The sequence below is a fragment of the Pezoporus flaviventris genome, unplaced genomic scaffold (assembly GCF_033815535.1).
Source record: "Pezoporus flaviventris isolate CSIRO_AGI_PZ_B2104156 unplaced genomic scaffold, CSIRO_AGI_Pfla_v1 ptg000078l, whole genome shotgun sequence".
In the NCBI taxonomy this organism is placed as follows: domain Eukaryota; kingdom Metazoa; phylum Chordata; class Aves; order Psittaciformes; family Psittacidae; genus Pezoporus; species Pezoporus flaviventris.
The window spans coordinates 18,912,237-18,936,717 of NW_026892626.1; the positions used below are offsets into that span (position 1 = coordinate 18,912,237).

Consider the following 24,481-nt stretch of genomic DNA (forward strand, 5'->3'; position numbering starts at 1 on the left):
GTTTATTTTGCTGTTAGCACATGTTTAACTTCCTTATTACTGCTCAAGTTCTGTTCCCTGTTCTAATCAATTTCTTTTTCTCATCCAGATGAACCATTCTTCCCTTGGAAACAGCGGACTGAAACCTGCTCTTGTTTGGTTTATCAGTCACTGTGCCAGGTCTCTGCTCTCAGGGTGATGCTCGGTTGCGTGTCAGCCATTTGGCAGTGGGGAATTCAGCCGATTGTGTTCCCATGGGGCATTCTGAGATGCAGGCACAAGGACAGAGCACTTTTATCTTCCCCTGGTGTTTTTGTCCTCTGTGCCCTGTGCCTCCTGCCCCGGGTGCTGCCAGCTCTGCAGGACAGCGGCACGGGGATTGCTCCTCTGATGGGGTCACACTGTTGCTTCCGAGCAGGAATGTAAACCTCATGATCTCCTGCGCACATTGCTCACCAGCGAGGGAAATAAGGGGAATGCTGCTGTTGCTCCCCAAGGACAAAGCAGGAGGGTGAAGCTCATGGGATGCCGGGACGGTTCTTCCCTCCCTTCACCAAGCACCGCACGGCAAAGCCATTGCATCTCAGAATCACGGCATCATGAGGGGAAGGGAACCCTGGAGATCACTCAGTCCAAGCCCTGCCGAGGCAGGGTCACCCAGAGCAGGGCACATTGGTGGGGTTTGGGTGTCTCCAGAGAGGGAGACTCCACACACACACACCCCCCCCCAACTCCGGGAAGCCTGTGCCGGGGCTCTGCCACCCTCCACGGGAAGAAGTTCTTCCTCTCGTGTGGAGGTTACACTTGTTGTGGTTCAGTTCATGGCCTTTGCTCCTTGTCCGGCCGCTGGGCACCGCTGGAAGGAGCCTGCCACCGTGCTGCTGGCACCGCCTTTGAGCTGCTGCTTCGATGGGATCCCCTCTGCCCTGCACCAGCCGGACCCAGCTCCCGCAGTCTCCGCTCAGCACAGGGATGCTCCAGACCCCGGTCACCCTCGTGGCCTCCGCTGGACCCTCTCCAGCAGCTCCTTGCCTCTTGCACCGAGAAGCCCGGTACTGGGGGGACACGGGGGGGGGCAGTCCCGGTACCGACTGTCCCCTAGGGGGCGCTCACCGCTCGGACGGAGAGGGCGTGGGCTGTTGTCATAATGCGCTGGGTCACGTGGGGCGGGCACGCACGCGGGGAGGGGCTAAGAGGACGTGGGCGGGCGCGGCGCGCCCGTGCTCGTGCCCTTGCGCCTGCGCCGTGACGCGTTCGCGGCGGCCCGTGCGGTTGCGGCCGGGAAACCCCTCGGCGGGACGCGGCGGGGCTCGAGTCGCCATCGCGAGCGGAGGGCCCGGGAGCGCGGGGAGGGGCGAGCGCAGCCCGAGCGGAGCCGGGGCCCGCGGGGTCCGTGCCAGCGCAGCGAGGAGGAGCCCGGCCGGAGCCGCCGCCGCGGCCCGGCTCCATCGCTGCGGGCCGGAGTGGTTGCGGGGGCGGGGGCCGGGGCCTCGCACGCCGCCGCGATGGAGCCCTGAGGCCTCCAGCGGCTGAGTGTGCCTGAGGCCGCGCGGCCTGGCCATGGCCCAGCGCCGCGGCCTGTGAGCACAGCCCGGCCCGGCCCCCGCGGTGGGCCCCAGCTCGGCGCGGAGGCCGCACCGCCAACGGCCGCTGTCGGCGCCATCGAGGAGCGGGCACGGCCCGGCTCCGACCATGTCGTGCGTGCACTACAAGTTCTCGTCCAAGCTCAACTATGACACGGTCACCTTCGACGGCCTCCACATCTCCCTGTGCGACCTCAAGCGCCAGATCATGGGTCGCGAGAAGCTGAAGGCGGCCGACTGCGACCTGCAGATCACCAACGCCCAGACCAAAGAAGGTGCGTGGGGCGGCGGCGCGGCCTGCGGGAGCCGCGCTTTGTGGCTCGGCCCCGAGCATGAGGCGAGGCCCTGCCCGCCGGCGGGCGGGAGGGACCGCGAGAATAAAGCGGGGTGGGAGCGATAACGCGGTTCGGCCGCGGTCGGTAGCGGTGCCGGGTGTCGAGGCCTCGCGGAGCTGTTCCTTTGTAGTCGTGACAAGCACCTCCGGCTCCGCGCTTCAGATGCGGGGCTAGGCGTGGAGGAATACGTGGTTGATGTGCTACATACAGGGCTTACCAAAGTTTGGGTTTCCTGGAAATCTTCTGGGAAAAATAATGCGGAAATGGAGGAGGATAATAACAAACCTGCCAGGTTTCTTTTTAATCTGGAGGAGAAAGCTTGCAGGTGTGGAAATAGAAGAGATGGCTGATTTGAAAAGTGGTTTTGTTGGCTCGGTATTGTTTTCAGCGTCCTTTACCCCACGCTTCATGGGAAAACTAGTTTTGTGCCTGTTGCAGAAAGTGCTCACTAGCAGCGTTTTGGATCCAGAGTTTATCTGTGAGTTAAGATTTCTCCAGGCCCTTTAAAGCCATCTTGCACCTGAGTGTCTCAGTTACACTCTGGAATTTCTTGTTAATGTAACTTTTCTACATCAAAGACGTTGTCATTCAGACGCTGTTGAGCCTCATTATTCATTTATTCATCTCTTAACCTTTTTCCATGTTTTTTTATTTCCCCTGGTACTGTGTGTTAGCCACGTCAGGGCAGCCCTGGAGCTCTGTGGCAGAGCATTTATGGTGAACATACGTAAGAAATGTTCTCAGAAGTCATAACTTCTTTTAAATCTAAGAAATGGCACTTGATTCTCAGCCATGATAAGGGTTTCCTCTTACTGTGATATTTCAGATTGGTCATTTGCCGTGTTGATAAATTTGCAAGTGATTAAAGACTTTGGGAAGTGACTTCTCAGAAATAGAAAGACTTGTAAAGTGGTTTCACTTGTTCATTTCTCCCCCTGTGCTTCTGTGCCACTCCTACAACAGTCTTTTCTTTAAAACAGGTGCTGGTGGGTTTTTTCGCCTCTTCCTGCTTGAAATATTAAAACAGAATAATGTGTTTGCTGCAGTAACTGCAACTTCAGCCCCAGCCTTTAAAGTGGTTGGGCTTAAAGCTTATGCTTTATCTACAGATCCTTAAACTGTTTTGAGGAGAATTTCTGTGAAGAGACTCAACAGCACAACTTTGGGGCCTCAAGGATGCTATTGGCTTGTGTGATGTGCGTAGGTAGAGATGCACTTCAGAAGTCTTGAATTGTTCCAGTAGCACGGAATAAAATTGTCAAGAGCTGTTGAAAACTTTCATGAAGGGCTTTGCTGCAGAGGGGACTCTGGGGTTTCTCTTCAGTTACTGCTGTACTTGCAGCATCCCAGCACTGGCAGCCTGAATGGCCACTGCTTGACGTCACTTCTGTAGCAGGCTAGGCTGGGTAAAGCAGCCTTGAAACCAGAATGTTGGATGGTGGTGAACTGTGATGGAGCCCAGTTATCATCACCAGAACTAAAACATGTTCTGAAATAGGCCAGTGTTACAGCAGGTGAAGGGCAGGAAGGAAAGATTATAGATGATAAAATCATGCTCTTAAATATGCTACCCCGTAAAACGGCCCTCCAGTACCCACAATGCAGTTCAGCAGAGGTTGTTGCTTTGGTTCTCTACGTAATCAGAATCCAGTGGAGAGCAAGCATCTGCTTCACTAGGTTCTGTTCCATGTGATGTTGCCTGAAGGTGAAGCTAAGGAAGGTATATCTTTCATACGCCAAAGAGCATGGCTCTTGTGTAACAGGGACGGGATCCTTCTCTGGGTCAGTTGTGTTGCACTTTGACTTTTGAAAAATCAGTATCAAACTCCAAATTACAGATTAGTGACACAGGTACTTACTGAAGCTTTTATAAGGGCATTTCTCTGTGCAAACACAAAAATCCCCCAGTAGTTTTCAGAGCAAGGCTGCAGAATACATTTCAGCGCTATATATATGCCAAATTTTTGGTTTATATGCATAACCATGAATTTCAGTTTTTATCAATCAGATTTGATGCCTAAACTCTCCTTCAGAAGATAAAGGAAAAAAAACTAGACCAGGATATTCTGCCTCAGTGGGATGTTTGGAGTGCTTGCTTGTGGGCATACCACAACTCTGTGCAGGAGTCTGGACTGAATGTTGGTGTGATCTTGGAAAGAACAAAGTGAACCTTGAATGAAGATGACCAATTTGTTCTGGTTTTTCCAAGTGCTCTGAGCTTTTATGGATCAGTAACTGTTACTTTTCATGATGGATATGTGGTAATAAAAGCTAAAAGTAAACAGGATTTTGAGCTTTTTTGGCTCTTTTTAAGATGCTGGGAAAGAATGAGTGGCTGGGGCCTGTCTAACCGGGTGGGTGTCCTCTGTGCTTACTCTATAAGCATGTTCTGTAAAAGCAGAATTCCCTTCAAAAAGATACTCATTCTGAATATATCGAGTGATGGGTTTAAACTCCCCTTCTCTCAATTTAATCTGAATTCCTTGACCTGTCTTTTGTAGTAGATGCTTTCCCAGTATTGTGGAAGAACTGCAAATCCTGTAACATTCTGACTCAAAACACTTGGGAAGTGTGCTGTTCTCCTTGTCGAGCAAAATGATATAGAAAACTAAACCTGGGACTCTGAACTGGTGTTAGAGGAATCATCTGAAGGGCAAAGGGTGCTCTTCTGAGACTTGTCTCTTGAGCTCAGAACTTGCCTGAGTTCAGTGTTGGGAGTGTGCACTTGACCGTTTTAGTAGTGCCACCATGTGATGTCTTCAAGACAAGCTCATGCTGACTGTGAATGAAGTCACTTGGTCTCGCACCTGACATTTGTCTGTCTGCTGGGATGCCTTCAGCACTCTGCCAACATAGCATTTTAGGGAAGACTTTTAAGCAAGTTTTAAACCCAGCCCTTTGCTATGCTGTTCCATGGTGCAGTGCTAGTCTGGGGCATTGCTTTCGTTCCAGCTCAGTGTGGTGAATTCCCAGGCTGCCATGCAGCATTATTCTGTGGAGCTTTCAGGAAGGACGTAGAGTTCCTGTTTGCCTGGTGGGGTTGGAGGCAGGTCACGTACCTGTTTAAAACCCATCATGTTCCAGTGGAGCTCACCTGGTGCTTTGGCTCTGTCACCAGCGGGTTTGGGACCTTGGCCCAAGCAGTCTATGTAATCAGATTGATGATTGAAAGTATGTTAGATTTGGTTGACTTGTCCTTTCAGAGCAACATAGGTGCTCTTTTGGAGCACAGCACTGTATAATTGTAATGCAAATGCAAGTTCCATGAACTGCTTGGCCTACTGAACTAGCTCATTCAAGGAATTATGATATCCCAGTTGTAGGTGAGATCATTGATACCTATTCCGGTGGAAGCTGAAATGCCAGAAATAGCAGTCTGGGCAGGATTACTGGGGATGTTTCAAGGCAGTGCCTTCGGTGCCAGCTACAGAGATGATTTCTTTGTCGCAGTGTCCCATTGGTGCTGAGCAGAACAGAGTTAAAAAGGTACATCATGAGAGAGCAGATTTTTAAGCACTGGAGAGAAAATGTGTGCTTGGCAGTTACTCTCTTCCCCAGCAGAGACAGTCTGGCATGTGAGTAGTCATTTTTGTCTCTTACTCTGCAAATCATTCCCCCAGCAGCATAATAGCTGGTTGCAAAGCACCTAAGCCTGGTAAAGGCTTTTCTTTGTTGTTTCACACCCAGGCTTGCCTTCTGATGATGTCTGTTTTAGTGAGTTTCTTGTCTGCTGTATCTGGGTGAAAATACTTCTGTAGACAGTGTTTTTGCAGTGCTGTCAGACTCAAAATGGTGGATTAAAGCAGGCCATGAAATAAAGTAGGAACTTTTTCAGTACCTTGTTCATAGCAAATGTGTGACACACCGTACTAAAACCAGCAGATTTTCAAAATTACAGCTGAATTTAAAAGTGGGGTTTTTAAATCATGCATTAAATGTGAAGCAGTGTTACCTTCAGAGCATAACCTGAGCTGTTTGCTGCAGGAAGAAGTTTGTGGACACTAACGCAATTGTTGGCTTAAGATTTCTAAATCAGTGTAGGGCAGCTCTTGTCTGCCTCCATTTCTTCCTTGAAATACTGCTTTCCTTTGACTTTCAAGCATACTGCTTTCTTGTAGAACATACAGCAGGCTTTAGACTGTTCTGTTTCTTCTGCTTTTGACTTTAGCATCCAAATTTTCCTTTGCCTTTGTAAGCTTCCTGAGTTAATTGAATCCTTATGTTTAATCACAGGTCAGATTGACGAAAGCCCAGTGCCACTTACTGGCCATCACTGGCAGTAAAACGAGTTTTATGCTGTCAGGGGAATAAGAATCAGCAACGTTGTTGCCTCCAGCTACTTTGAACCCTTTCTGTTGAAGCTTGAACAAATGTGAGGAGTAGCCTTGTTGAGCATGATGCCACTGGTGGCTTTGCAGATGTGGAGTCATGTGGTAAAGCAGTGACGCTGCTTTGCAGGTCCTGGAGGTTGCCAAGTCTCTGCTGGGGGATGCTGCTGCCTGCAGGGAACAGCTTCCTGCTGGGAGCTGCCAGTTTAGTCCAAGAACTGTTAGACTGAGCCGGCATTTGTTAAATTCAAACCAAGCAAACACAAATTTCAAGGGACCTCAGGAGCAGCACTCCAGCTTTAGTTCTTTCCTGTTTGAAAAATAACCAGTTAACCCTTTAGCCTATATTTAATAACATTTCATCACCAAAATGAGTTCAATGAATTGAGTCAAAGGAAAAATAAAGGTATTGCAGCCAGCTGGTATCAGGTCCCTTCACAGAACTAACTCCATTTCACTGTACACTGACTGAGCAGTTGGGAGGCGTGGTTGTTGATGGGTTAAGCTCCAAGAAAAGGAGATGGGGGCTCCCTTCTGTGTTCTGCACTAGCAGCACAGGTGAATTGCACTTGGTTAACAGTGAAAGCAGTGGCATGGAGTTTTCACGCTTTAGCCTTGTGCAGGGCAAGTGAGTCACACTTCAGAACCCTCTGTGCAGGTGAGACTTTGCTATGACCTGGTTTTCCCCAGAGATCTGTTGGTTTTGCAGCCTTAACAGCAGCCAAAGCAACTTCAGCTAGATGAGGAAAGACCACCCGCTGCACTAGCAGACTCTCCTTTAGTGACCTGTAAGGAGATTTTGCTGTTGGCATTCAAACTATTAAAAAATGATAAATAAAAAGAAAAAGATTTTGTTGTTTGTGCTTGATTACCCAACCTGAAGCTTTCTTGAAATGTACTTTCAGTGTGATGAGACAGTAAAAGTGCAATGCTACACCTAAAATTTTGCTTTTAGATCAGTAAAGGGATTCTCTGAAGTGCTGAGTGATAGCTGTATATATTCTTACAAATTGATTAATGTTTGTTTGGTTTTATGTTGGTTTCAGAGTACACAGATGATAATGCCCTGATTCCGAAGAACTCATCTGTAATTGTGAGAAGAATCCCTATTGGCGGAGTGAAAGCTACCAGCAAAACATACGTTATGTGAGTGTCAATAAAGCATTTACTGAGCAGGGTTTCAGTGGGTGAACTTACAGTTTATCTTAGTTTATAGAGGCATTCAGATTGTATCTTTCTTGTTAAAGCTGATAGTAGTTTTTGTGGGAATGGGGTAGGTTTTAATATATGTCCCAAAGTAGACTTAGCATTTTTAGCCCTGCTGGTACACGGGGTGCAAACCTCAACACTGGCAACCTGTAAGGTGATTCTATGGGGTTTGGTTTTGGAGTTGATTTTGCTGAGAGCCAGGTTGTAGATCCTATTTCCTCTACTTGGGGAGATTCCTTATTCTATGTGTTTGCATTTATAGTAAAGACAGATAACGCATTTTAGTGTGAATTTGTGGCTTATTCTCATCTAGAAGAGTCCGATTCTCAGTGTTTGGCTGTATGTTGCATCTGGGAGAGGAGATTGGGGTATGGCAATATTCTTCCACCCCAAGTGTGGGTTTTTACGTAGTAGCTGTAGAGAAAAGACCAAGGCTTGCCAGCTGGCAAACCATGCACATAATAATTTCATTCCTAAGTGATTCCTATTACTATCTTAAAGGCAGTGTCCATTTTGGGCAAGAGAACAACAATATCCTGAAGTGCGTCGCCTTTTGTGCGAGTATTATGAAGGAATAGTTAGTCCTTTCCAAACCTGAGACTCGGGAAGCAGTTTAGCACGTTACCAAATGTAACTAGTTACCTTCCTAAGTCTGTTTTTGCCTTAAGCTGGTATCTGTGCTCCAGCTTTTAATTCCGAGTTCTTAAGATTTATGAAAGACAGAGCATCAAATGTATTGATGAAAGTTACAGCTATTCACATGCAATCCTGACAACAGCATTACTGCTGTCACTTATGTATTCATACGGACCATTTCTGTATCAGCTACATCAGCACTGTTTGAGTGGTCATGTTTTCCAGCCCTCTGAAAGACACACCTCTCCCCCACAATCAGTAGATGATACTAGCTTGTGGTTTTGCCATGTCTTTCCCATGTTGGTTCTCAGTAAATAGACTGATGAGTTACAGTCTGACTCAAACAAACAGTACAGCAGCATCCTGGTACCCATGAAGCATTTGCAGGCAAAAAGCCCTGAATTAATTCAGCATGGCTCTGCATGTAAATTTTGGGCATATTACAGCAGCAGTTGTTGCTCTCAGGCACTACCTAGTAATTCTGGAGGCCACAGCATTGTGCTTATAAATGTGGCCTTGTTTGGGGAGTCAATTTAAATACGTGTGCTTAGTGCTGTCTTGTCAGTGCATCCTCCCTTTTGGGTTGGATGGCACCCTCCCTCCTCTGGTATTGTAATGCTGCCCTAAAGCAAGAAGATAGGTGCTGCAGGCAGCAAAGATCACAGGCATACGTTGTTTGTATGGGATAAGGAAAGAATGGCACTGCTGTTGAAAATTAACCAGGCAGATCAGCTTCCTATTCCTGCAGCTGGGAACATTGCAGAACCAACTGGTAGAGTGTTAAATGCTTAGGAATGGTGAAGGTCTGCTGTAACGCTGGAGAGGCCTTCAGAAATGCTTTACTCACCTTCTACTATTCAAGGTAAATGGATGAAGCAACCACAGTGTGGTAATCCAAAGTATTTCCTTGTACTTCCTCATCTTCAGGGGGTACGTGGCTGTAATTGGGAGCCTGAGGGTGTTCTAGCAGTGGCAGGAAGCACGAGCCTTTCTCTTTGTACATAAATTCCACAGCAGCAGCTTTTAAATTGCCTCTGCTCATGGGACGCTTTGGATGATGTGTGCATTGTTTGTTAACCATCTCCGTGGTTGCATGTCTGGTTCATGATGAATAGCATGCAGGTACAGATTGATGAGTATGTGGAATCTCAGCAGGTTTTCAAATGTAATAAATATTTCCTAAAATACTGTAGCATTTTCAAGATGATCTTAAAGCAAATTCTGGCAATTAAGACCTTTTTTTCTGTCACAGGACTCCTAAATCGCACAAAACCCTAGAAACTGCTTTCAGGTGACATTTCTACTACTATTTTTAGTCAATATAGCATATGTAACACGTTTAGTATTTTGGTGCTTTCATGGCTAAATACGGTAGATATCTGAACACAGTGCTTGGGCTTCCACAAAGAAACACTGTTGTATAGACTAAGCTGCCAACAGTTTTGTTCTTTCTTTGTCAGATGACTGAGGTTTTTCACTGAAGTGAGCTTGCACTTCATGGTGTTAAGACTCTCACTGTTCTGTCTTAGGAATTGAAGTGCTGTCTCTGGCACCTGGTTGTAACACTAAGGATGTACAGATTGGCTAAAGTGACCTTCATAGCTTGACAGTTGATTATTTAAGAACACAAAACTGTGATACAGGCTTCCTATTTTTGATACTTGTGTAGCAGACAAAATGAGGACTTCCTCTTGCACTGTTGTGTTCTATATCTGTAAGTCTCAGAGTAATTGCTGACAAAGTACAAATGTGATATTTGGTGGGTTTTTAGTTGCTCTGAATGTACCAAGAGAGAACAGTTTATGTATATGAATAAATTTCCACATTCCCTAGCCTATAGGGACTTGATGGTTTGATGTTCAGGTTTTATCATCTGTTTTATGTTGGGTACCAGTGCTTTATTTTAAATTCTGATCACCTTTATTTCTTCTTCTAGAAGTCGAACTGAGCCAGTGAGTGGAACATCAAAAGCAGTATGTAAAAACCCAATCTCACACTTTTTTCTACACACTGCACTTAATTTTACACAACATAGCCTTTTATTAATTTTCCAAACATTAACTTAATCTATTTTCCAGTAAAATATAGTGTTTGTTGTAAATACAATGTATTTGATTCAGCATAGTAAAAACTGAGTAATGCCATTATTTGCACAGTTCCAATGTGAATACTGGTATTTGTGCTAGTACTGGATTGTATTTCCTATTGCATATGATAGACTATTCCTGTATGACTCTGTGTTGTACAGATTCTGTGCGCTCGGGTTCAGATCCTGGCGGTTGGAGGTTTGCACAGTTGAACATGGTGCCATGTTCTACATCTGTCTGTCTATAGCTAGTAATATGTATGTTTGTATAGGTTGTTGTGTGCTTTTTGTTTCTTGCAATAAAAGTTGTTTGGAGTGTACTTTTGCCATTTTCACATTGTATCACTTAGCTTTTCGTTTCAAATACTTCTTTTTTTCTTTTTTTTTTTTTTTGCCTAATGGTTTTTGAAGATGTGATCAAAAACCACTGAGAAACCGCTGTTGTTAACCTTGGTGCTATTCCTTCTGACCTGGGGGTTCAAACAAATCCCAACCCCTACATATCCCGTACGTTCTGAGGACAGTTCTGTGCAGCTGAATTGATTCCTTTTCATGTCCTTAAATACTTGGGCATTTGTCCTGAAACTGTGTAACTAAGGTGATACTGTCTGGGCCCCTCTGAGTACCTGAATGTCTTTAATAGATTGCCATGAATTTAAATATCGTTGCTACACAAAGTGGTATTCTAAAGTTCTGCCTTTGCTCTTTTCCCTTTACCTGATGAAGCTGTTTCATAGTTTGCAAATGAAAATACCTAAAACAAATTCTGGCACAAGGGCAGAGCCTGGTGCATTGCTGGGTAAAAACCCCTGTTGTTTTTCTGCACTGCCTGCAGTACATTTTTGGGTCTGGGTGACTTCAGGGTTGGGTGCTGCTTTCGTCTCCCAAAGGTTAAGCCTTTCTTTAGTATACCACCACTTTGAGTTTGCGTTTGGAAAAGGGGGAGCATTTTTCAGGTTTGAAAACACTGTTGTCTGCTGCTAAACTATAAGTAACACACAGAAATACTCGGCTGCTAATGGTCTAGATCTTGATTTGCCTCTCGGGTCAAATATGATGTGTAAATGCTCGTTTTGAAATAGTCCTTACAGTATAAAAGTTACGACTTGGTGCTTTTTATTTTTCATCTTTATTTCAAGTATATCTGCTTTTCCTTCACTAGACTGGTGTGAGGCATTACACTAACCCTGGATCATTGGATCTGACCATTTGATAAGCTCTTAGGATACCTTGATGTAGAAATTGATGAAGTCAGGGTCTGTGTTCTGTGAAGGATACAGCCTCTGATTCTCACGGAATGCCATCCAACAACTGCAAATTGAAAACTTGTGTGTGTAGGTCTAAAACCACCAAGTCCAAATCTGCATCCGTAATTCTATTGCTGATTGATTCAAATTCCTTTTTGGACATGAATGCCTCTCATTGTGAGTTGGAGATAGTTTGCCCAGTGACCCTAGTAGTTAATGTAATGCATTTATGTAAACCACTTTTACAGGATTTGATCTAATTCCAATGGGTTTTTATTTCTTGAAAACAGTTACTTTTCTTTTTGTTTACTAGCATGTGTATAAACACAAATCACATGTTCATAAATAAAGTTAACGTTCTTTTAGCCTTGTGTGTTCCCTGGCATGTCTGTATTACATTTCTAAGTAGCATCTTACCATAAGCTAACATAGATACATCAAAAAAGAGAAAATCATGGAGTGGGAGGGAAGACTTAGTGTTAGTTAGAAATAATTGAAGTGAATGAAAGAGCAAACCATTCCCTTCTGTTTGCTCTGGCTGTACCTGGACTGGGTTGTGGGTAGCATAGGGAGGGTGGAAGCCTCACATCACTCTTAAGTCCTGTCTCTTACTGTAAAAGCACTGCAGTCTCAGGTGCTTCTGGTGGTGGAAATGCACTGAGCACTGTTAAAGCTAACTCGGGGCCTGGTCTGAAGCATGGGGGTTTGTTCATTGGGGTTTGGGGTTTGTTTTTCGTACACGTATTTCTGTCTGTATTTGAAAGCAGAACCTGAATCTTAGTGTGGCAGGAGTAAACCCCTGGAAAACTTGCCAATTCTTGTTGAAGGGTAAAGCAGCAAAATGGAAATGAGTTAAGATTTATTTTTTTTTTTAAGAATGCACGAAGCCAAACTCTGTTTCTTGCTCTTAGGTTAGCTGTCATTCTACACCCAAAGTTGTGCTGCTGTCCTACTCTTAATACAGTCAGAGCAAGAAGATGGATCCTTTTTAGTTTAGTCTTCCCATTTCAGGAACTGCAGGGATCTCCAGTTGATGCTTGCCCTTAGAGGCTGCAGAAGTGCAGCATCCTGCCTGCTGGTTTAATGCCATCAGGCACAAGTGTGACCCTTCCTGGCTGGATTTTTAGTTCAGCCCAAACTAATGGGGATTAGGAAACCACTGTGATTTAAATGTAGCACTCCAGCAGTGAGATCAGCCTTTTCCTCCCATTTTCTGTCCCCTGTCCCACTTGCTTTGCATTAGTTTCTGCTTAGTCTTTCTGTGGAATGGGAATTAGTACACTGACTGTTGAGTATGGTTTGGGAGGGGGGTTGCCCGTGTCCCCTCCCTAGTTCTTCTGCAGTTTTATCTCTGGGTTGTATGCAGGTATCATGGAGATGTTGTTTATGCTGGACTGAGTGGAGGGACTGGCAGAAATTTAAAGGTGAGAATAGACACAGGAACATAGGGTCATTGGAAGGCGGCTCTTGGGCAAACATACCACATAGTCCATTGATTATCTATCTGCTGCTTTTGGTATCTCCTGAGTAGAAAGGAGTGCTGCTGCCTCCTTTAACGAGTTGGACTGTTGCCTGCAGGCCATCTAATAACTGCTTCCTAAAAAAACCCAGTTTACTAACTGGTCTGTTTTGATTACTGGTCAATCCTAGACCACTTAACACCAGGCTCCAACAGGGAGCTTCCCTAATCCCTTGTTTCCTTCTGGAAAACCATGGAATGGCAGTGGTTGTGCTTGCCATGAGAGAACACGGGCCTGTTTTCCCACATGTAAAAAAGAGTGGTGTATGGAGTGTGAAGCTACCGTATCCTTGATCAGACTTCCCTTTAACAGAGCTAGGTACAAAATGTTCTCAAAAGGAGGACAGTTCAGTCTTTCTTTGGTAAGACTTGCAATGGAAAGAAGGTCTCTCTTTCCAGATCTGCATGTTCCTCTCCAAATGCACAGTTTAAGAGCTTATAGTTAGTAATGCAGTAATGTTGTATGTGCTCTCCTAGACGTGTAGAGAAGGAATGATTAACGGACTTGAGGTATTTTTTCCCCAGTCTGCTAAAACTGGTCCTTCAGCTCTTTTTTACCTAGTGTAGGGAAGGACAGGAGCTTTCTCCAATTCAGTGGCCTTGTGAGGAGAGCTGTTCAGTTTTCATTGTGACATTTTATTCAGTGGTTTTGAACAACTTAAGACACAATAAGCAGTGATTCGAGTGTCTTCCTGATAATGACTTAAGCTTAACTGCAGCTTGTGGCATAATATCATTCAACATAGTGGACCAGGGAGAAGAGTGTCCCTTTTTACTTGTGGAAAAAGTGCTCCAGTGTTCAGTGCTCAGCAAACACTGTGGCCAATTCCCAACTAGTGGCCTGGGACTTCATTCCTACAAGCTGTAGCTGTAGGTAGCTGGAAGGGAGCAGTGTAGTTCCATTGGAGAGGAAAATACAGGGCTGTGCTCTGAATCTGTGTTCTCAATATCAAGAGTGCACTTTCTGCCTTTGTTCATTTAGTCCTGAGTTCTGCTGGGTAGCAAGGAAATACTAAATTCTCACTTCCCAAGTTAATTTGGATAGCGTGGTCTAATAATATACAGTGAAAAGGAGCTCTCTCAGTTTTTATAGGCTACTCTGTCATGATAAACACATTTATTTATTTAAATACAGTTTCAGCAGTTGTTTTCTTCTAGGCAAAGTGGTGGGGTACTGTTAGGACTGATGCTTTGGATCGGTGGTTTTAGTTGGGTTTGGTGGGGTCCGAGTTTGGCATTTTTAAACTTACCGACAGGAGAGGCAGAGTTCATGGTTCAGGGCTCTTGCTTCACTCTGACAGCAGCTGTTCTGGGTTCATAAAAGCATAACCATGTGCATTTGTAACTGATTAACTGACAACTCCGCTGAAGCTTCCTGCAGTGATACTTTTAAGCCCTTTTTAACTGAAAACTGACAGTTTCCTTCCCCCTTTGACTCCTAAGTCCCTGTGAGCATTTGGGAGGGTCCCTCTGTGAGATACTTTGGAGCAGTAAGTCCATCTCAGGTGGGCTTGGTTATTTTAGTTCCTTACCATTAACCACATAGGAGCCCTTAAGCTGCCATATGTTTGGACTTTGTTTTGAACAAATACAATTGACGCTGGGTTGGAAATGCCTCTTCAGGGAACACTCAGTGGGTGTAGGGCAGCCTTTCAGACTACAGTAGAGGTTAACTGTTGTCATGTTTTGATTGTAGAACTTGAATATGTGTTTAATTTTTTGTGAACAGATTGATGACTCTTCTGCATCTATTTCTCTGGCCCAGCTTACTAAGGTATATATATATATATTCTCGTCAAATACTTTAAAGAAAAGTGTTTGTTTCTTATTTCTAAATCTCTGCTGTGCTCTATAGCTGGATAACTGTTGTAATCAGAACAAAGCTTTAGCTTAATCCTTAATAATTTGAAGTATTCATTTTAACTTTAAAATGTGTGTATATTTTGATACTATCCTGTAAAGAGTAGTTCCCAGTTTGGGAAGATAGAAGGGGAGTGCCTTATCAGCCTCAGCATAATGTTGCAGTGTTACTCATCCTCAAGACACAAAGAAGAAGCCCTTCAGAAGCTCTTTACCGTTTTTCATACCTTTGGTTTATTTTGCGTTGGAAACTAACACAATTTTTGCAGAAGAATTTAATTGGCTGTAAGTTCCGGACATTGCAGGGGGGCTGCAACAGCCACAATAACATGGACAATTGCATGGCTTATTTCTGAATTCCTAGTCATTCCAGTTACAGAGCCATTGTTGGAATGCTGCACAATTCCATAAGCTGTAGTAGACAGTGGACAACCCGATCTAATTTGTTTGAACGCAGACTGTGTAAATTGTGTAAATGTACCTCATTGTTCATAGGAATATACCAATGTGTATGTGTGGCATAAACTAGCAGCTGTGACCTTCTGGAACTGTTGTAATGCCATGTTTTGCGATGGAACTGCTTGCTTTTTTTGCTCAACAATGTGTAACTTTGTCTGGGAAAGCACTAGTGACTGCACTCGGTGAAAAGGCATAGTGCCAGCCGCTTAATTCCTAGTCTTTGAAGTGACAAAGCTTAGAGAAGGCAGGGCCCAGTGCAGAGGAGCTAGTTGTCTCTTCCCAAAACAAAGGCTGGAGCTAATTTCCAAGAAAGAGGAATCTTTTCCCCCGGTCACTTCTTCCCTGCCCCACTGCAGAAATCAAATTGTGTGCATTGGGCAAAAAAAAACAGCCCAGCAAAATAGTTCTGGAGGTAGCCACCAAAAGCAATTGGTCTCCATTAGTGCTGTCCCTAACCGTGTCCTCGGCTCTGTAAACTCATGTGAGGTTTTATTCTAAAATGTGACAAGCTGTCCAGGTGTGTACGCAGATAAACTTTGGAGGAAAACTAAGGATGTCAGGCAAATGCAGGGGCATATCAGAAAGCAGCTCAAAACTGTTACTTCCTCTAACCTCTTGAGTCCAGGCTGCCTTAGCGTGGAGGCAATGTGTTAACAGTTTTCTGGTTTATTATTGCTCTGTATTAAATGCCATCTTTGAATTTTGGTCTATTCCTAGTAATGTTTTGTGGGCTTTGGATGTATTTTGTAAACCGTTTGGGTTCAAACAAATTAGTCAAATACCTGTAAAGTTTTCTGTACGTGTTAATGGCAATGATTTCACAGCTGTTGATCTGGATTGTGTTACTGTTGGGAAACTCCTGTGTATATGAAACAACCATTTAATAAAAAGTTGAAACTAGTTGGTTGCTTTTGTGAATGAATGCATATAAAACCAGAACCATGAGTGCTTGATCTGAGTGGTAGGTGTTTGAAGGTCCAAATCATTTACAGTCACTCCCTTAGACCCTGCTTGTATCTGCACTAGTGTGTAATAAAAATACTTTAACAAATGCTACTTAAATCAGCTGGCTTCAGTAATTTGAAGATCTAGTTCTGCATAAGGTTTCTATTATGATTTGTAAATTAAAAGGACACAGTCAACTGGGAAGAGCCTGCAGGTTGCTCTTACTGTAGTTAAATCATTTAATCTGGAGAAGTTAGTGGGGGGACACGCAGTTTGGGCTGCCCACGGCACATGATGGTCACGTTTCTGCTGAAGAGAACCTTGTGTCTGTCTGAGGCACCAGAAGGAGCTGGATTCATTTCAGTGCTTCCATGTCTGAATTTCAGCAAGCAAAAACAACTGCCCCAACTCCTAAGTTGTGTGTCCTTTTAATGCTGCAAAATGTAGATAATGCTACTTGCATACATCTTAATCAATTGTACAGTGTGTATCTTCTCCTTCAAATAGTCTGGAGCTTCAAAATCAGTTTAAAAACACTGGATAGTGTATATATTTTTTTTTCTACACATTGCTTCAGTCCACGTGGAAGAAAACTGGACTGGTTACACAAGCCTTTATGTCAGGTACAAACAGAGCCTAAGGTTTGAGTGCCCAACAATGCTCTTTTCAAGTAGGCTGACAGGCACATAAACATCATGTAATGGCGTAAGGACTCCCCAGAACATCTTCAGGACAAATATATTTTATATAAGCAGCTGTTTTCATGCAAGCTCAGCTAGTGTTGTGCTGCTCTTTACAGGATTGGATGAGTGGTGTTGTCTTTGGCTGTGTGGGCTTAAATGTGTTTCTAATGTGTGTGTCAAATAATTGCCTGTTAAACAGACCGCCAATCTGGCTGAAGCCAATGCTTCCGAAGAAGATAAAATAAAAGCTATGATGACACAGTCTGGCCATGAATATGATCCAGTCAAGTAAGTGTCCGGAATGTCAAATGTGTTCTCTGAAGATTGTGTAACAATAGTGGAGACATTGGTTTTAACCAAACACACACCCATCTCTTCTCTCTTTTTTTCCCCAAAACCTTCTAGTTACATGAAGAAGCCCGTGGGTCCGCCTCCACCATCATACACTTGCTTTCGCTGTGGGAAACCTGGCCACTATATAAAGAACTGCCCAACAAATGGGGTAAGGTTGGGGAGGGGGGGCTTGTGCTCTTGCTGAGGGTTGCATTTTGTTGCCTTGGCAGCTGGTAACAAATCCAGGCATGCTCATGTTAAGAATTGCTTCTTTCTAGGTCATAGGCATTAAATGTGTCCGGATCTTTCTCTGTGAACTTTCAGGTGTATTTTGATGTATTTTGATATTACTGGGAATTTTTCTCTTTTTTAACTCTTTCTTTTCATGACAGTTGACAATTTTTAGTATTCTGTGTAAAAAGATGGTTCCGTTGACCCCATGTGTTAAATGTTTTGTTTTGCTTACCCAAGTCTCTGGTTGAGTGTTTATACATTTAATATTTGTCACTGAATGTATATGCATGAGGTGTGAAGTCAGCCTTCATCTATAGCTGGTGAATAGAAGTTTCTCCAGTGGCTGATCCAGAGCCTTGACTTAAGCTCTCTCTTGGAATTTGGAGGAGGAGCAGGTTTGTGTCTCTTCTCCCAGGGGATGGTGAGCTAAGGCATGTTTCACCCTTAAGGAACCTGAGGTTAAGCCAGGAATATCGACTGAGCTCAAAACTCTGCTCAAGCCTTTGGAACATCCTGGCCATGCACATTTAGGGTAATAAGTGTTTTAGTTCAGCAGCTCTTATGCTAGGTAAAAGGGGAGGATTACAGGTTTTTGCTGCTTAAAATGGTAATTGCAGTCTCATTTGAAGAGTGTGTTTGAGATGAGGAATGTGCATTTCTTTTCTTAACAGGACAAAAACTTTGAGTCTGTTCCCAGAATTAAAAAGAGCACAGGAATTCCAAGGAGTTTCATGATGGAGGTGAAAGATCCCAACACCAAGGGTGCCATGCTCACAAACACTGGAAAATACGCCATACCAACCATTGATGCGTAAGTATGGAATCCATTGGGAATTCCTGACCACAAAGGCAGTGAGAGAAACCGTATGTACATGCCTGAGTAGCACTGCGACCAAGTTGGCCAGCATCTCTAGTGAAGGGGGAGCTGTCATTGTCATTGTATCTCAACCTTAAAATCGTAGTGTGAAACAGACTGAAGTTCCACTGTTGCTATAAGCTGAGAAAATACTGCGTGTGCTGATGAGGGTGGCTGCTTTAAAATGCACTTGGTGGCACGTCAGTTTTTCTGTCATGGATCCCCTTTTGTAGAAGCTGTAACATTGACTTCTTTCCTTTATCAAATGCAATTACTTGGAGACTAGCTTTATCCTGAGCCTGCAATTTACATTCGCCCTCTGGCGAAGGAGAGATGGGATTCATTTCATCTGATTTCTAGCTGTCAAATATTTTTCTAGTCTGGGCTAATTTCTTGATCCAATGAGTGGGAGAGTTCTGCAGAAGGAAGATTGTTTCCCCTCCCTATTGTAGTGGTGTGGCTCTAGAAAATCGGTTGAAACTAAATGCCTGTGTTTCAGAAGGCTGATGTGGAGTGAGGATTCCATCTGTTACCTTCCTTTGGTAAAATGCAAAGCTTGGAAAAGTTTCCCTTTAACTTTTTTCTTCTTCTTTCCCCACCCTTCCTCCAGGGAAGCTTATGCTATAGGAAAGAAGGAAAAGCCTCCTTTTTTGCCAGAGGAGCCATCCTCCTCCTCAGAAGAAGACGATCCTATTCCAGATGAGCTGTTATGTCTCATTTGTAAAGATATCATGACGGATGCAGTTGTTATTCCCTGCTGTGGAAACAGTTATTGTGATGAATGTACGTGTGTGTTAATATGAAATGTCAGATCTAATCTGCTGAAAGCAGAAATGGGAAATAAGGAAATTATTACTAGTTCTATTTAATACTTGAATATACTTTGAACAGGAATATATGAGTATGGGGGGGGGGGGGGGGGAAGAAATGGCAGAAAGCTTTTTTCCCTTATGTATCTAGTTAAGTCTTCTTTACGCATGGAAGAGCAAGTATGAGAAGAGGGATAACTGTGAAGGTGATTACAGTATTAGATATCAAATACACTGAGTTTGTCCACAACCCTTTCTCACTCACGATTATACAGCCAAGTCTGGTGACTTACATGGGTCTGCAACACACAGACATTTTGGCATTTAATCCACGTTCTTCTCCATGGGAGTGGTGGTTAAAACCTTCAGAACTCAGGCCTGCCAGTGGTTTTTTGAGATGTGTTTTATTTATTTACCTGAAGGTTGTCATTGAAGTGTTTTTAGAATTTGTTAGAACCCCAAGTATTTCCTTAGTTTGGCTAAAACCGGTTTTGGTTATTCTCATTTCACAGGTATTAGAACAGCATTACTGGAGTCTGAGGAGCATACGTGCCCAACGTGTCATCAGACAGATGTTTCTCCTGACGCTTTAATTGCCAACAAGTTCCTACGCCAGGTAACAACTGTTTCTGTGTAAACTGTGAGGGAAGTCTGTTTGTAACAAGCAGAAAGGGAAGAAAATATCAATTTGTATCTCCTTAAGGGTAAATTGAACAAGGCTACATTTACTGTTCAGATACCTTGTCTGTTGTTAACAAGAGCTGGCAACTCATTAGAGACACTTTGGCAAATTGAGGTCATGCTGTTGTTTAACAGCATTGCCTTTCACATTTGGTGTTAACATTGAAGTGCTTGAAATACAGACGCTCTTGAGTTACCAGTCATTAACATCAGTGTTCCGTGTGCTGTGTTCATACAGCTGTGTGTTGATTTAGTTCAAGATGGACGGCATTTACAGGAATACACAAGTAATTGTACCCTGTGGAGGGTTTGTTCCTCCATCTGCTGAAGTTTCATTGTACCTTGTTGTAAATGTTCTTCTGCCTTTAGGCTGTGAACAACTTCAAAAATGAAACCGGTTACACAAAAAGGCTCCGTAAGCAAATTCAGCAGCAACAGCAGCAGCAGCAACAGCAGCAGCAGCAGCTGCCGCCACCACCACCACCTCCACCACCTCTCATGAGACAAACAATAACACGCAACCTGCAGCCTCTGCTCCGGCCAACGAGACCGGAACCGCTGATGATTCCATTAGCTTCTCTGGCTTCTCGTTCTGCTCTGTCATCTTTGGCTCCAGGTCCATCATCCATGGCAGCTGGGCTGCCTGTAAATCCATCTTCTGTTGTTGTCTCTGATCTCCCTCCAGCAGTGTCCCTGTCCCTCCGTGGTGAAAAGCCAGATGGACCTTTCCGGTGAGTAAATCTGTAGACAAGATGAATATCAAAGACACCAAAATGCTGGAGTCAGATTCTTGAGTTCTCAGCTAGTGATTTGTGTGTAATTAGGGACAGTTCCAGGTAACTGTGGAAGTCCTTTCTTTTGTTTTTACTTTGATAAGTTCATCTGTGCCTCATGCAAGAATTTCCTCAGAAGTATTTCCGTTTGGTTCCCTTACAGTCATTCAGTACAGGTTTACCCTGGAGGAGGAGCGGAGCCTTTTGCTCCCCAGGAGCCTTTGATTTTAAGTGGCTAGCAATTCCTAAAGGAGTTATGCCAAACCTTGAGTGCATCAATTTCTCTTTAGTACTGGGGAAATACTTTCATGAAGTGTAAAAGCAGGATTATAGGTAAAATTGACCGGGTGTTTTCACATTGCTTTTTTCTACAGTATATTTCATCGCTAATAAGATAAGTTAGAGTCATCCTCAGTCATACAGAGTGTAGTCAGTGATGCATAATGAAACTGAAACACTATAGATTTGACGTATTTGTAAACACGACAGTCTAATTTTGCAACCCAGTGAAGTCATGAAAATGCATTAAAGATCTGGGCTATAGTTCAAGGCTTACATCCTTCCAGCTTTATGCCCTGCATGCAAATAGCTGCTCTGTCTACAAGACTGCCAGGCTCAGCTCAGCACTGAGGGTCACAGTTCAGCAGGACCTCTAAGGCAGCCTCTGAACTAGCACATGCACATTTCTTAATAGCATTTCAGTTCCTGCATCTTCCAAAACTCTGATCTGTTCACGTTCAGCCTGCTTTATAAGACGTTTTTTGAGTGAGCTCTTTGAATACCAGGAGCCCAAACTGATCTCTCGTCAGTGCTTCCTTTGGAATCTGCCAACCTCACAATTGTCAATCTGGGGAAGGTTATATTCTGCTTTTTTCTCTATTTACAGCAGCCAGCCTTTCCTCACCTGGGCTTTGTATTTCCAGTAGCACTTCAAAACACTGTTTGAATAACCTAATCTGTTGTTTTGTAGTGATGATACTGTTATACCTCCTGCTGCTCTGGTGACTGCTGCTGAGCTTTCTAAATCTTCCCCCCTGTCAATCACCAGTCTGTTGGAAGAGAAGGTAAATTTTATTTCAACATAAGCAGTGGTTGTTGGGCTTCAGTAGAGCTCATTTCCTAACTGTTTGCTTTTCTTTCCAAGGGCTATCAGGTTCCTGTACTAAGACAGCCAGCATTACCAAGTCTTCTGGGCCCTCAAGGACAATCAATACCCACAACTGGTAAGTAACGATAACTTCAGAATTTCTTCTGAAATACCATATTTAGATAAACTGAATGGTTGAGAGGTTTTTCTTTTTCTTCTTTCCACTCCCAAAGGTCATCCCATGAGAGCTGGAGCCATTCGCTCAGCAGGCGGCAGACCAGGCTGGGAACTGTAAGTGTCCTACACAAATTCTATATACTGCTACTACTTGTAAGCTGTTAAATTAGGCTGTACCATGTAACTTACACATCTGCTGATTTATAATGAAACTACACACAGAGAGCTGTGCAGAATACAAGTGGTAATTACTTTTTCAATGGCTTAATTTGAATTACCTTTAACAAAGGGGATCTGTGCGTGCAGAAAGATCGTGTAACATGAAACTCCAGTCCATAATTGAAGAGAGGACTCTGAAAAATGAACTCTCTTTGAGGAAACCATAATTGCATATAAAAATCAAGTCTAATGTAAAGATCAATGGAAGGCCACCTGTTTGATCACTGGCTGAATAGGGCTGAAGAAATTGATAGCCTAATAGAAATCAGCCTCCAACATTCTTCAGCAACTTAGTTGATGCTGACTGAGCAAATGATTGGAAGAATCAACAGTGTTTTCAATTTCTCTGATTTAGTCATCTCAAACAGCCAGGCTGCCCCCTCTCAGTTGCAGAGAGGGGGATCTGTACTATATGCTATTGCAGTGTCAAGTTAGTCCTTTTGGTGTGCATACATATATATATTGTTACAGATGGATTGTAAGGGTGCATTGCATTTATAGAGTCTTAAGATCAATCCAAACAAAACTCAGGATCCATTCCACAGATTGCCTAAAATCTCATATTTAGTAAACAAGAAAATAAGAGTTCAGGTGCAAGAACAGGCCAAATTCATCACCACGAGGCAACACTGTAGGAAGCGTAGGTGGGAGAAGTTAGAAGAAGTTTGAGAGAAGATCAGTTTATGTTTGTGCAGTACTGTGAAGATCAGAAGTGTGAAGTGCCTCAAGGAGTGCCAGAGGAGCAGTGGGCACTGGGTGCGTGGGAGATGGGAGTCTCTTAAGCATGGGCAGCACCATCCCCAGTCGGAAGGCTGAGTGTAAGGAGAGAAGACTGAGGGAGCTGCTGGGGGTGAGGATGTGGAAGGCAAGTATGAGGATCAAGAAATAGCTGTGGTCTCAAATGAACAGAAAACAGGGAGACAAATGCATCAGTTGAGAGCAAGAAGTGCTCGCCACCATGCTCCCGCTTCATTCGCTTTCCTCTTTGAAACCAGGGCAGGGTGTGACAAACAGTGACATGAGTTTTTGGATTTCTTTAGAAGTTCAAATCGAGGACGCCTGCATGGTGACCGTGCCCAAAGGACTCAGGCCCCATCACTACCAGCATCAGCACCAGTCTTTGTGCCTGTGCCTCCACCTCCCTTGTATCCTCCACCACCACATGCACTTCCTCTTCCTCCTGGGGTACCACCACCACAGTTTCCTCCTCAGTTTCCACCTGGGCAGCCTCCATCCGCTGGGTACACTGTCCCCCCTCCAGGATATCCCCCAACTCCTGCAAACATGTCATCAGCATGGGTACCAACAGCAGTACCAACGGCTCATTCCAATACCATTCCAACGACACAAGCACCTCCCTTATCTAGGGAGGAGTTTTACAGAGAGCAACGGAGACTTAAAGAGGAGTAAGTATTTGGCTCGCTGATGTTGCATTGCTTTTTCTCGTTGTATTTCGGTAGCGTATCGGACCACAGTTACGCTAAAGTGCATCTGAGATAAGCAAAAATGACATAGTGTTTCTTCCAGTATACTTTTCCATTGCAGATGGTAAACATGCAAAGCTAAACCAGACAAATGTAATTCTAAAACTTTCCCTAAAACGTGTAGGAATTCTCAACTGGTTTTGCTTGAATAGGATGTTCACCTGTTGCGTTGCATGCAGTATACATTTTCTCATATTGGCCATGTTTTGTTTCTTGATGTCTTTTTGTAATAAAGGTCAAACTATAATTGTAATAAAGGTCAAACTTATTTTAACAGGGAAAAGAAAAAGTCCAAACTTGATGAGTTTACAAATGATTTTGCTAAGGAATTGATGGAATATAAAAAGATTCAAAAGGAGCGTAGGCGTTCGTTTTCCAGGTAACTGCTTTACATGTCCGTAATGGAGAAGCAGATTGTCTAGAAGAATCAGGAGGAGTTCACTCCACCTCTGTCGTTAGATGGATTGGATGATTCAGGGGATTAGCAGGGATAGGAGTTCCATGTGCAGGTTACTAGCTCGCTTAGCTTACTAGGTTACGGCAGTGATTAGTGGACTGATAGTTAGAATTGAGCAGTAGCTGTCAAGGAGCAGGGCTCTCTTATACAGTGTCTCTGCAGTGACATCCTTGCCCTCCGGACAGCGTGAGGAGGCCAGAGACTGGACAGGGATAATGACTGGATTCTCTGTGTCTCCCTACTCTGATTATAACCGTTACCTCAAAGCACTTTGGAGGAGATAAGTGAGAGAAATTGTCTTCATTTCCTCTGTTTATCTCATGTGGCAACCCGGAGAGATGTTAACCTGGACTGCAGGCTGGTGGTTTGTTGACAATGTTAAATTTTTCTTTGGATTTAAAAGATCAGACGTGCTTATAGAGAAATCTTGGTGAAGGACTTGGAGATGAGGAATGATGATAATGAACAAATGTGGAATGATGTGAAATGGCTCTTAAGAAAT

The 24,481-nt window shown here is 44.0% G+C and overlaps 1 protein-coding gene across 11 annotated transcripts in view; it reads left to right on the forward strand.

Moving 5' to 3' along the window:
• Positions 1 to 1,570: 1,570 nt before the first annotated feature.
• RBBP6 (RB binding protein 6, ubiquitin ligase) overlaps positions 1,571 to 24,481 on the forward strand; it is a 28,381-nt gene continuing 5,470 nt past the window's right edge. The window contains exons 1-16 of one of the 11 annotated variants that reach the window (XM_061474050.1): positions 1,571 to 1,837; positions 7,272 to 7,371; positions 9,323 to 9,361; positions 10,007 to 10,043; positions 14,652 to 14,696; positions 17,069 to 17,157; positions 17,275 to 17,371; positions 18,108 to 18,247; positions 18,903 to 19,075; positions 19,614 to 19,717; positions 20,152 to 20,513; positions 21,526 to 21,619; positions 21,700 to 21,778; positions 21,876 to 21,933; positions 23,079 to 23,444; positions 23,800 to 23,901. In XM_061474050.1, coding sequence (XP_061330034.1) covers positions 1,672 to 1,837; positions 7,272 to 7,371; positions 9,323 to 9,361; positions 10,007 to 10,043; positions 14,652 to 14,696; positions 17,069 to 17,157; positions 17,275 to 17,371; positions 18,108 to 18,247; positions 18,903 to 19,075; positions 19,614 to 19,717; positions 20,152 to 20,513; positions 21,526 to 21,619; positions 21,700 to 21,778; positions 21,876 to 21,933; positions 23,079 to 23,444; positions 23,800 to 23,901 — 2,051 coding nt within the window. In that variant the 5' untranslated portion in view covers positions 1,571 to 1,671. Of the gene's footprint in view, positions 1,838 to 6,799; positions 6,884 to 7,271; positions 7,372 to 9,322; positions 9,362 to 10,006; positions 10,044 to 14,651; positions 14,697 to 17,068; positions 17,158 to 17,274; positions 17,372 to 18,107; positions 18,248 to 18,902; positions 19,076 to 19,613; positions 19,718 to 20,151; positions 20,514 to 21,525; positions 21,620 to 21,699; positions 21,779 to 21,875; positions 21,934 to 23,078; positions 23,445 to 23,799; positions 23,902 to 24,481 lie in introns of those variants that run through there. The other 10 variants (XM_061474056.1, XM_061474055.1, XM_061474057.1 and 7 more) reach the window with 10 other exon arrangements.